The sequence below is a fragment of the Phalangium opilio genome, unplaced genomic scaffold (genome assembly GCF_054372755.1).
Source record: "Phalangium opilio isolate 3A_F unplaced genomic scaffold, DU_Popi_V2 ptg000042l_1, whole genome shotgun sequence".
NCBI classification, from domain to species: Eukaryota; Metazoa; Arthropoda; class Arachnida; order Opiliones; family Phalangiidae; genus Phalangium; species Phalangium opilio.
In genome coordinates, this window is record NW_028324166.1 from 887,709 (window position 1) to 900,619 (window position 12,911).

Here is a 12,911-nt window from a genome sequence, read left to right on the forward strand (position 1 = left end):
CAAATTTAGAAAAGATTACGTTTGACCATTAACCTCTGGCAGCCACGGCCTTCCGGATATCATCGGGGGTCAAAAAGAGGGCCTTGGGGTCACCAATCTTGGCGTTCAAGTAGAAGAAATCGGGGGAGCTTTGACAAGGAATGGCTCTCGTAGGCGACGCGCAAGTGAAGGTCAATTGGTTGAAGACCGACTGGTTTCCGCAGAAGTAACTGGTTTGCTTTTCTGGTTCGCAAATATGGAAGATTCGGCAGCCATTGTCAACGTCCGCGTAGTAACCAATCTGAGGGCCGCACGCGAAAGACGTTTTGATTGGACCAAGGACCAATTCGGCTCCATCTGGAAGCGCGTACGCCTGGCGTTTCGACTGAAAGGTTAAAATGCCTTTTACTTATGGTGGAAGTAAATTTGACACAATATCACAGTGGCTAAGCAGTGCAGGGGTTCTCATGTTTCTACTTAATACATAGTTTACAGGCATGCAGGATTTCTACCATTAACACAAGGAGACTAAGAGCGTAAAATCGTCTCCATGTGCAAATGGCATGAATTCTTCTTGCGTGAAACTATGCATTATTTGATTAATTTTTCTTATAATGTTGGATTTCCAAACTAAGATGGTAGACCCAAACCGAAGGACATTGGGATGGTTCTATGGGAACGTTAACAGTGTTTAATTTTGTATTTATTTAAGTGAGATAGGGGTGAGCGCGAACGCACGACCCCGCTACCAAAAATAGTACGCCCCACTGATCACGATTAGTGATAGTGGTGAGGGTCAACCCGATCGGAGTGCAATGATCGCGTCTCGCCCCAGCCCGCCTCCTCAAAGATCAAGGCCGCAGCGACGCCAGGTAAGTATGATTACAATGGAAGTAACGTTAATTTATATACTAAACAGTGGAAAGATAAAAAAGCGAAATTATGATAATTTGAGGTATAATGAATTGACGAATGATAAAGATAATGAAGGTTAAATAAATATTAAATTAATAAAGTAAGTAATCAATAATTAATATAATATTAATTACCCTAGTTAGAGTCCGGCCATAAACGACAGTCACGAATATAACAACTGAAAATTGCAATTAATGGTGTTAATTTAAAATTCAAATTAGTACGTTTTTGGAATAATTCATAGGAGCAATAAATCACACTCTTTTTCCCAAAGGAGGAAGATGATAAACCAAAACTGATATTCATCTTTTGGCAGTGCAGTGATATTTGGTATTCGGGGAAACCAAGGTTACTCGTTTCAAGACAAGTTGGACTCCTAACTTTAGAGACTTATTACTCTGGTTCTATAAGAGATACCAGCATATCCTTTGAATATGTTATAGCCCCACTTCCGTCCTTTTCAATGGTACTAAGTACTTTGGGTTACAACAATCAGGGCCCGAGTAATTGCTCAAAATGTTCATAAACATCCTCACTATAGAGCTATATCAGTTGAGGGGGGGGGAAACGTCACAGTTGGGCCTGCCAATAAACGGAGCCGGTTTTCACCCTCCCTCCGTGCGGGCTGCTGAAGAACTCTATTCTAAATTTCCCGAACAATATGGCGCCTAGGCGGGGACTGGCGAAACCCCGCCTCAAAAGCTCTCCTTTCCCCCCGAACTGAAATAGCTCTATAGGGTTAACATCGACTATATTTACATGACACATTTTAACTCTGGTTCTATAAGAGATACGGGGATGTCCTTTGAGCATGTCATAGCCCTATTTCTTCTCTTTCCAATGATACTAAGTACTTGGACTTACAACAATCAGGGCCCGAGTAATTAAGCAAAACAGTCAAAAACGTTCTAATGATTTATTGCTCGTATAATATTAATTACATACCGGAAATTAGAATAACCTTCATTATTCGATGATAAAATTCTAATTATTAATAAAATTAATATTAATTCTAATAGTTAACACGGATGTTTAAATCAAAAATTAAAAAAAAAGAAATAATTTACCTGATATAAATTTCAGTCAAAAATTTATAAAAATGTTTATTATAAATAAATGTTTCTATAAGACAAAAGAAATTTACGTCTTTATTATCCTTCCCGGATCCAGGAAATTAAACGAACGAGAAAGTTGCGCCTCTACTCAATGCCCTTTTATAATGGGCCGGAGTTACCTGGTACATAACCAGTTAGCTAACTAAGCTAACAACTATTAAACAAAAATAATTGGGTAGATATTAAGTAAAGTAACAAGAATAAGTATGGTCAAAAGTTCGTTTAAAATAACATTATATCAGGGATAGACTAAATTTTAGAAGTAGGAATGGAGAACAGAGTAATGTCGAAGTTCTGGACCCCCTTCCACGGGACGGAGGGGGGTATGAAAGATGAGACGGGAGGGTCATAGCGACAGAGGTAAAATGGAATTACGTCACTATTTTTCGCCACCTTCCCCGTCAGCAACGTTATCAAAACGTATAGTTTAAGTGAGCCAATAAGATCATTTAAACTTTTCCTTATTACGTGTTGGAGGGAGGGGCTCTATAGTGGGTGGTCTATGAGTCGGAATAACTGAAGTAAATACTAACCGTTCCGTTCTCCATTCCTACTTCTGGAATTGAATCTATCCCTGTAAGTAAGTGTCACGCTCATATTGTTATTATGTTATTTATGGTAGTAGCATCTTGAAAATCTTGAATTTTACGTCGACCTCTATAGCTAGATTGGTCAATCTTTATTTTTTTCGACATAAATGAATTTATGGTTGAATTTTATACATTTACCTAATTTCCATTGTGTACGTAGAAGGTGGTTATAAAATTAGGAATATTTACGAATTAAAATTTTTGTGGAAAAAATTCATTCCCCTAAACATATAAATCATAAATGGTTAAATCCGATATAAAAATTTAAAGAGTTGCCACAGATATAACTTTCCATGATTTCCATGTCTTCCCCAGTTAATATTATATCAAGAAGTGATATCTATAGTTTATTAGGGAGAAGGTATAATAAATTCGCCTGCACATTTCCAGCTCTTTATCTCCAGTCCAAAAGACGTATAGTAGGTACCCCGGAGTTAATCCCCGCCGCCACCTCTAAATTACAACCAGCCAGTATCTCATTGGTTCTTGAAAACTCCTCACGTCAGTGTGGCGACGCGAATGAGTACTAAAATTACTAGTATTTTCCGACTGAGGAGAGAGAGGCGAAAGAGCCCGGTGGCCTCCTTTTACGTCCCCCCCTTGTATTTTGAAAGGGGGGTCTGCAGGGACTATGGCGCGCGTGAATACTTAGTTAGGCATCTTATACCTTCTCCCTAATAAACTAGATATCACTTCTTGATCTATTTTCTATAAGTCTGCAGGCATAAATTAAGGACGGGTAAGGCATTTTTGTTCTCATCTGATTAAAGCTAAATAAATCGATAAATAGTTTATTAACTTGCATGCTTAAAGTACTTAACTAGAAAAATTTTGCATCTCGCCAAATATTCAAGTGCATGGTAGAAGAACTGTTTCAACAACCAGGTATACTGTACTGTACTGCACATCTCTATAGTTCTGTTTAACACGTACCTTTTGACATTGAGAGTCAATCGCTCATCCTCAACAGCTTTTCCATCCTGGTACAGTACTCTGCATTGCAAAACCCATTTGATTCGCGCATCTGCCAGAGATTGCAGGTAAGTTTTAACTCTGAAATGTTAATTTGCTTAAAATTTTGTTATAAAATTGTAAACAAATAGAAACTGTTTTAAGTCTTTGTTGTAAAGTAACTAAATTTTTTACTGCAAAAATTTATTTATTTATTTAAGAAACTAAAATTATCTTCTAGAATAAATTTTAATATATACCAAAATTCCTCTAAAGGCCTTTCCAGATTTTAGAACTTTTGACTCAATTAGATGGGTCAAAAGGTCAGTTTTGCAAAAATTATCCCCAGATTAACTTAATTAACTTTGACTAGATTCAAACATCTGGCGTATGGATATTTTACTTTTACTTTGTTTTTAAAAAATTTAATTTGAATAATTTTTGTTTACGTCAAGAATTTGGTTGGGTAAATAATTTTTGGTTGTATTGAAATGTACATAATGGAATCAACTTGATTTTCGTGTTTTCAACAAAACCTAAATAATCTTGTCTTCGTTTCGTTTCGTTAATGTTCTTGATATAAAGGGTTAAAGTTCAACGGGTCAGGGACGTCAGCCATACCCTGTAGGAAACTTAAAGGGACTGTGAAACGATTATTTAAATCTGAGACGTACAGTACATAATACCATAAGTTTATAAGTGATATGTTACATGATAAGTATGACTTCGTAATGCTACTGAGAGGCTTACAGCTCGAGATAACTAGTTCGAGAAGGAGAACGACGGAAGCGAGTCAATTGAAGTCCTAAGTACACTCGGTGGTGGTTAATTTTGCATGCAGGACCAAGTTCCATCTAGGTCCTATTTATTATTATTATTATTGTTGATGAGGCGGGGCTCACGCCCTAGCACCGATGCCAAAGGCATATTGTGCAACCTCAAAATCAGGCCTTGAATAGGCCCGTAGCCGCAGCGTAGCGCAGAATTCGCTCCACCGTAAAAGAGGAGACCCGCGAGGGCTCCACAGTGTGTGAATCAAAATGTTCTAGTCTAAGCGAGGCGAAGAAGTCGCACTCGCAAAGTACGTGAGCGGATGTTTCTTCCTTCTCCTGGCACGACCTGCAGAGGGGGTCGTCAGCAAGACCCATCAGATGGAGGTGCCTATTTAGCCGACAGTGTCCGGTCAGAAGACCGGTGGCCAGCCTAATATCCCATCTGCTGAGCGAAATTAGGTCTCTAGCACGAGACCTGCAGGGACCATTGACTAACTGTTTTGTCTGTCTCTGGCCATCCATGTCATGCCAGAGCTGGTTTTGTATGACAGTCATCCTGTCATGCAGGCTCCGTTTGACATGCCCGTAGGGGATGGGGACGGCCGGCTCCGGCCCCAAGAGCTTGGCCTCCGCGCCCCTTTTCGCAAATCTATCGGCTTGCTCATTGCCATAATAACCGCTATGCCCTGGCACCCAGTACAACAGAACCCTGTTGCAGGACGCCAGTTGCGCTAGCAGATCAAGGCAGCTACGCACCAGTTGAGAGGTAATCTGACACTGGTCCAGCGCATTCAGGGCGGCCTGACTGTCAGAATAGATCCTCACAGTCCGTCCGTTATACCCTTTGTTAATGCAGTAGTCTGCGCAATAACAGATCGCGGCAATTTCCGCTTGGAACACACTAGCAAAGGTGCCCAGGCAAGCAGAAAAACCGACCCTTGTAGTTTGGCAGTAATAGCCGGCGCCAGCGCCGGAATCAGTCTTGGAACCATCGGTGAACCAAATAGTTTCACCCCCAGTGCCAAGAGGCAGCAGGTTAGTCCACTCGGCCCGACTGGGAAAGTGGATGCTGAATGGCTTAGTGAAATCAAAGCTGGTAACGGTTTTGTCAGAGCACATCGTTAACGACGGCTCAAGTGCAGCGTACTCCCGAAAGAGCTTCGTATGGCTGTAATCCCAAAGTCTTGGAACCCAACAGCCATTAATGTGGAGCCTGTAGGCCCCCATGACAGCCTCCTCCTCAATGAAAAGATGAAGAGGTAGCATGTCAAGAAGCACCTCCAGGGAAGCAGTTGGGGTCGATCTCATGGCCCCTGTAACACCAATGCAGGCAAGCCTTTGAAGCTTGCGCAGGGCAGCCTGCACCGTCTTCAGCCGGACCCTTGTCCACCAGACAAGTGCCCCGTAAGATAGTATGGGCCTGATGATCCCAGTATAGAGCCAGTGTACAGCCTTGGGGTTGAGGCCCCAAGTCTGGCCGACTGAGCTCCTGGTCCTCCAGAAAAGCATCTTGGCCTTCTTGATACACCGATCAAGATGCGGCTTCCATGTGAGTCTGCAGTCAAAGGTCACCCCCAGGTATTTTACCTCGGAGGACTTTGCCAGGACCTGGCCAAAGAAGGAGATATCATTGAACAGATCCTTAGTATTCTTCCTCGTAAACGGAACAAGGACAGTTTTATCAGGATTAACGGAAAGGTTAACCGCCTGACACCATTGCTCCACGCTAGAGAGAGCAGATCTCATAAGTGTGGTGACAGTATCCGGGAACTTCCCGGTAAAGACTATTGCTACATCGTCCGCATACCCGAAGCAGCTACAGCCCCCAGCACCCCCGAGTCTCTCCAAGAGTTCGTCCACCACCAGGCACCACAACAGGGGGGAGAGCACTCCACCCTGAGGGCAGCCCTGGCTGGTAGTCACCCCTAGAGAGTCCCCAAGGAGGGACGCCGACACCTCGCGGTCGGTAAGCATGGACTTGATCCAACGGCCAAGAGTGTCGCTGATGCCAAATCTCTTAACAGCTTCAGTAATAACCGAGCTAGAGACCTTGTCAAAGGCCCCCTCAATATCGAGGAAGACGGCCAGTGAAATTTCCTGAAACTCGAATGCCCTGTCCAGGCAATTCGTGAGGCCGTGAAGGGCCGTCTCAGTTGATTTACCTTTCTGGTAAGCAAATTGTGAAGAAGAGAGAGGAGTTACCGAAAGTACCTCGTCTCTAATGTACCTGTCCACCAGCTTCTCCAGGATTTTGAGGAAGAAGGAGGTCAGGCATATGGGCCTAAATGCCTTCGCCTCGAGGTAGGAAACCTTCCCGGGCTTGGGAATAAAGATGACCCTAGATCGCTTCCAATCACAAGGTATGTGACCGAGAGCAATGCAAAGTCTATAGATTTTGCATAACGGAGAGGCGATGTGGTCTAAGCCCTCCTGCAAAAGCCGAGGGAAGACCCCATCGGGTCCCGGAGACTTGTAGGGCTCAAAACAGTTGACAGCCCAACGAAGCTTGGGAATCGTAACAACCTGCCTGGCTACAAGCCAGTCCTCTCTCTTCGCCCTGTGCAGAACAGGGTATAGAGAGTCAGGGTTTGTTGGATTGATTGGAGTGGAGTCAGGGAAGTGGACCTCCAGCATATGCTTGAGAGTCTCAGCCCCAGACTTAGTGTACACACCCTCCTGCAACTTAATAGTGTTAAGACGATGTGTGTTATCGTGCGCTAGGATCTTCATGACCCTAGCCGTGGCAGGGACATTGGAGACTTGCTCACAGAAGGTCCGCCAAGAGTCCTTCTTAGCAGCTCTAATGGCCCTGTTGTAGGTATTAAGGGACTGCCTGTATCCAGTCCAGTCTCCCGTGCGCTTGGCTTTGTTGAAGAGCCTGCGCGTGTATTTCCGAAGCCGGCTGAGATCCGCATTCCACCAAGGGACAAGCCTCGAGCGGTTAACGGTCTTGAGTGGGCAGTTCCGGTGAAACGACTCAATGATAGAGCTCACTAAGTCACCAGCAGCCCTATCAAGTTCGTAAGGTGAAGTGAGTTTAGGGGTGTGACCATCTCCGTAGCGTAGGATAAGGTCTTCCTTATAGCCGGTCCAATTGGTCCGTTTTGGATTGCGTACCTCCGTCCCCGCCGGGACAGAGGTAGTCGCGACAGTAAAGCAGATGTGCCTATGATCCGACAGAGACGGCTCAGTAGACACATGCCAGTTAGACACGGAAGACGCGAGGTTTTCCGTGGCTAGCGTGAGGTCAATGACCTCCCTTCTATTAGAAGTAACAAAAGTGGGTTCATTGTTTTGATTAAGAATATGGAGTTTACAACCAACTAAATATTCTAGTAAATCATCACCTCTCCTGTTGCAGTCAGAACTGCCCCACGTGATGTGATGAGCGTTGGCGTCGCAGCCAATGATTAGTTTGTCCCCTCTCCTTTCACATTGATCGACCAAATTGATCACCTCAATTGTCGGGAGAGAGTCCGCGTCGTGGGCAAAGTAAGCAGAGGCGGCCGTGATAGTCAACTTGGCATTCCCAGTGGCCAGGACTAGCTTCACGGCCGCCGTGTCCTGGGACGTGTACAGCGGTAGAGAGATACAGCAAAGATCCCTCCGAACCAGAATACACGCCCTAGGTCTAGCAGCAGTATGGTCATAAAATAGTGACCCTGCCGCGTCAAGACCGAGGATTTTGCCATGGCATATCCACGGTTCTTGTATGAGGGCCAGATCAAGACCCTCTATAGCAAACCTCCTGCAGAGTACCGCAGAGGCCGCCTTACTATGGTGCAGATTGATTTGAATCGCACGTAGCGTCCCCATGGTCCTTAAGAGAGGGGTTCAGAAGGGACCTAGCTACACCTCATCAGTCCCGAGAGGGCCAGTGGCACCTCCCCCCCTGACAGGCAAGCTCCCAGTCCCAAGATCCTCCCCCTCACCAGGACCACTAGAACGCTCATCGGCTGAACCCCGAAGGGTCCCATCCGATTCTTCCAGTAGGGTGGACTCATCCATGGAAGAACAAACTTCCGAATGAGCCCCCCCCTCCCCCTCTGTGCCTAGAGCGACGCCAGAGAGCTCCACAGCGAGATCCCCCATCTCGCTATTCCCACCCCCTGCCACAGACTCGGCTACAGTGGTTTTAGTGGCTTCCGTGTTCTGAAGGAGTTTGAAGGAACCCTTGTCCACTCCAGTGTAGCCCACGAAGCCAGCATTCTTAATGGCGTCCAGCGAGGAGCCATCAATGGACAGTACCCAGTATCGCACTGCCCTGTCCACGTATGTCCGAATGCACTTCCAGTATTCGGTAGCAAAGCCATCGTTAAGGGCCTTTAGGCGCCGGAACAGCACCGCCGGCTCTTTAGTGATCTGGTCTCTGGTGCGGAACATTACCTTAAACGGCTTAGGGAGTTCGCTAGCCCTCATTACTGAGAGCACCGCATCCCCCACCACCGAGTCGGCTATGTTTTCCTTCAACCATTGACCAGTGAACGTATCCTCACAGGAGTATACCAGGGCCCCGGCCGTCAGGCTAAAATTCGCAAGGCGCGGTAGACGGCTCCCCGAAGGTATCCCATCCAGCGCCCCTAGAATCGCCTTCTGAATAGGGCCCACGTCCTCCTCCGTGATGGCCGCCTTCGGATAGCCTTTTTTTAATAATGGCCATCTTCTCGGCGCTGGCAACGGCACTATAGGACTTAGCCTTTTTAGCCGCCGCCTGCGAGGTACTGGGCGAGGGAGTCGAATCCTCCGTTCTAGGCCTCTTCAAATGGGTGTCACGTGTCGCCGCACCCCCAGCGGGGGTGGAGACCGTTCCAGACCCAGATTTGGCCTTATCCCGAGCAATCTGTCGTTTACGGCGACGTTGCACGGTGCGTTTCGAAGCCTGACCAGTCACACGCACCGATAAATCGGCACGAGTATCGCTGGATACAGGCCCTAGCGTAGTGGTATCAGTGTGGGTTCTGCCCTGAGCAGACCCCTGCACCGTAGGTTTAGTAGTTTTGGAGTTGTTTTTGTTTGAGGTTTCCATAAGAATCCCACGAGTAAGGGGGCAAGTAAACGGTCACCACCCGGTAGTCCCCCACCCGGGTGGAAGGCTAGATACAACGGGGTGTCGCCTGGTGCCCCGAGGGGACCGTTAGCGATACCGCAGTTTTACTTCCCCGGTACCATGCAGCCCTCGGCACGATGCCTCAACACCTTGGCTTGGGAAGGACGCGTATCCGCTCAGCCCACACATCGCAGTGGTTACCAGCTCTCACCACCGAGGAGGTGTGATACATCGCATTGATGAGGACCCAAGCTAGCGTGTGTGAAGTTAAGAACGCGAGCGGGAAGCCAAAGCAAGGGGGGGAAAGAGAACACCCCATCTAGCTTGCGTCCCCAACTTCGAGAGCCGTCCTATTTAGTCTGCATTACTAAGCACAAATTTGACAGCAGCGCCTCACCAGGCGTCATTCGCTTTACCCTGAATCTATGACCTACCTCATTCACTTCATGACAAGCTCCAGTTTCTAAGTTACCAGTGACAAACTTATGGTGAACATAACTTAAAAAATACTGCAATTGGTCTACGTAAGGACAATATAATTTAAGTCCAGTTTGGGTTGAAATTAACAGCCCTTAATCCAATTACGATGTACACAAATTCGTGGCTTGAACACGTGTTAGGTACAATTTCAATACATGTAGGGCAGTTCTTGAACTAAATAATGTTACAAATGCTGCAACCCAATTCCATGGATCAAACCTTGAAATTGGATATACGTGGTGATATGTATAGAATTATATTACACCTGTCTTACAACTATATATATAAAAAACAGATTAAATAGCGGGACACCTATCTGATGGAAGTACTTTTGCACTATAACTGAAAAGAACGAACAGCTTTGGAGTAGCAACCCCCATACCTAGACGTTACCTCTGTATCCCCATCTACGGAACGACACAGAAGTCCTATCAGCATCCTCAACGTTTAGATAGGGTCGTAAAGAACGCCGCCTTTGTCTTAACAATAGAAGCTAGTTCTCATTTAAATACAATGGAGCTACGCGGCAGTACGACCCTACCACTGAGGATGATGGGAGGACTACGGTGCCGTTCCGTATGTGGGGGTACAGAGGCAACACTATAAGTAGGGGAATTTTCACCCCATCCTTCTCTCCTTCAAGTTTTAGCCACATACGTTTCCTTCAAAATTCCCCCTCTGAGTCTTAATTTACCTCGTAACACCGGCACTCCATGGATAGCATTGGCAAAAGATAAGAGTACGGATGTCCTTCATTATTAAGTTGTCTATGAGAACATACATATAATGTAGGACTGTAGTAAAAACGAGAGTGTGTGAGAGACTCGATCACCGGCAAAATTATAACCGAAATAATGATGGTATAGAATATTTGGTGGAGGGGTGATTTGTTGCGACGAAATAAAACGCGTAGGATTGAATATTAAGTCAGCAAAAATTAAATAAAATAATATATTAGCGATTGTATAAGACTGATTTACAAGTTGGACGTGTGCAACCTAATTTCAACGCTCTCCTGACTTGGCATAAAATTTAATTAATCAATGAATAAAGTATCGATACATCTTTCATTAAGTTAAAGATGTCCTAAGTGGGAAGTATAGATCCAGCTCGCAGCGACAAAGAGTTCACTAGAAGGTACGATTTTAAGCATGGCCTTTGTTATCCTAAAGAGTGTTAATTAATTAGTAAAGATGAAATTACTTTTTGTGACCTAATTAGTCTTAAGATTTTCCAAAAAAGGTGTGGGGTTAATTATTGGACAGTGGATATGGTTCAATGGTTCTATGGGAAATTGGTTATGATTTGAAATGTTCTAATCATCATCAAATGAATCTAACCAGGGCTGGATTAAAGGGTGGCCAAGGGGGAGGGGCACTGGCCCCCCGGGCGCAAGGCTTGTTGGGGCGCATTGAGTTAAACTATTCCCCCTTAGCAACATTTGTTGGTTATGAGTCGAAATGTTCTGTGCATCATGAAATGAATCTAACCAGGGCCAGATTAAAGGGGGGCCATGGGGGCACTGGCCCCCGGGTGCAAGGCTTGTTGGGGATGCACGCATTGGGTTAAACTATTCCCCCTTAGCAACATTTGTCGGTTATGAGTAGAAGTGTTCTAAGCATCATCAAATGAATCTAACTAGGGCAGGATTAAAGGGTGGGGTCCAAGGGGGCACTGGCCCCCGGGCGCAAGACTTGTATTGAGTTAAACTATTCCCCCTTAGCATCATTTGCTGTTCCTTTTTTCGACTTAAGGGGGCGCACATTATCTTGCCCCCCCCCTCTGGGTGCAAAATTGCTTAATCTAACATAATCCGCAAATATTTGAATATTTTTAAGTACTTAACAAACGTTACGTCAATATACGCGCCCATTTCAGGGTCATCAGTGTCTCGAGGTGGCTTTTTAGGGGTGGGGCGTGTGGCGTCCAAGCTGCTGGAATACTATAACATTATCATATTTTCAAAAATAACAATAACAATATATAGTAAAATTGAAAGTGTTGTTTGCGGTATAGCGAGATCGTAGACAGCCAATCCTAAATGGAAAATACTGGTGACGCTCCCCCAATAAAAAATAGACGAGCCTCCGATTATTATTCACCAGAAATGATGACGTCAAACGTTTAAAGAGAAATTGACACCAAAATTATATTATTATCATAAGTTTATAAGTGATATGTATGTACCATAAGTATGACACTTCCAAATACTTCGTAATACTACTGAGAGACTTACAGCTCGAGATAACTAGTTCGAGAACGACGGAAGCGAGTCAATTGATTAACTACACTCGGGCATGGTTAATTTTGCAGGACTTCCATCTTCCTATTTAGTCTGCATTACTAAGCCTTTGACACTCAGGCAGTCTGGGAAATAAGGATATTTTTTAAACTAGTCCTTGGGACCAGTGGTCCCCTAGTGTTCTAAATAATAAACTGGTCTCAGGACTGGTCCCCACCTTTGTTCTCCTATAGATTTACAATTAATAAACTGCTCCTGTGGACCAGTAACCCCCACTTTTTGAATTAAAAAACTAGTCCAAGCAATTAATAATCTGAGTTTGGACCAGAGGAAGTGTGCTATTTCCCAGACTGTTTGACAGCGCCTCACTCACTTTACCTTGAATCTATGACCTACCTCACTCACTTCATGACAAGCTCCAGTTTGTAACCAGTGACAAACAAACTTATGGCCAAAATATCTTGTGAATTTATGTTATTATCAAATAAGAAAACGTAAGAGAAGCAAGAACTTCACAATTAATTAAAAAAATATATTGTGGTTTCGGAGATTTTTAAATCAGGGATGAAATGATATAGATATTTATTTTATTTCAATTATTGTCATTTTAAAGACATTAATTGTTTGTATCGCGAATTCAAGAACCATTTCATAGGTGCCCCGGTAGTGTCACTACCCCTTAAAAGCGATTTAACGGTTTTAAACAAAGTAAACGTACTGCAATACAAATTCGAGGTGTATTTCGTAAGAACGACACAATAAAATGTTTTTGATTATAAATTCCGAGGGTTTTACGAATTGAAATTTCGCCAAATAATT

General features: G+C 44.5%; 1 protein-coding gene and 1 non-coding gene across 2 annotated transcripts; both read right to left on the bottom strand.

The window, feature by feature from the left end:
* Positions 1–25: 25 nt before the first annotated feature.
* Positions 26–1,890, bottom strand: LOC149678065 (U-scoloptoxin(01)-Er1a-like). Its single transcript, XM_089837062.1, has 3 exons — positions 1,840–1,890; positions 1,029–1,072; positions 26–364 (listed from the first exon to the last, which is right to left on the bottom strand). The coding sequence occupies exons 1-3, from the start codon at positions 1,859–1,861 to the stop codon at positions 29–31; spliced, it is 402 nt and encodes a 133-aa protein (XP_089693188.1). The 5' UTR covers positions 1,862–1,890; the 3' UTR covers positions 26–28.
* LOC149678066 (U1 spliceosomal RNA) lies at positions 697–859 on the bottom strand. The gene has a single exon (XR_016366334.1). It is a non-coding gene; the product is annotated as a U1 spliceosomal RNA (small nuclear RNA).
* Positions 1,891–12,911: the final 11,021 nt, after the last annotated feature.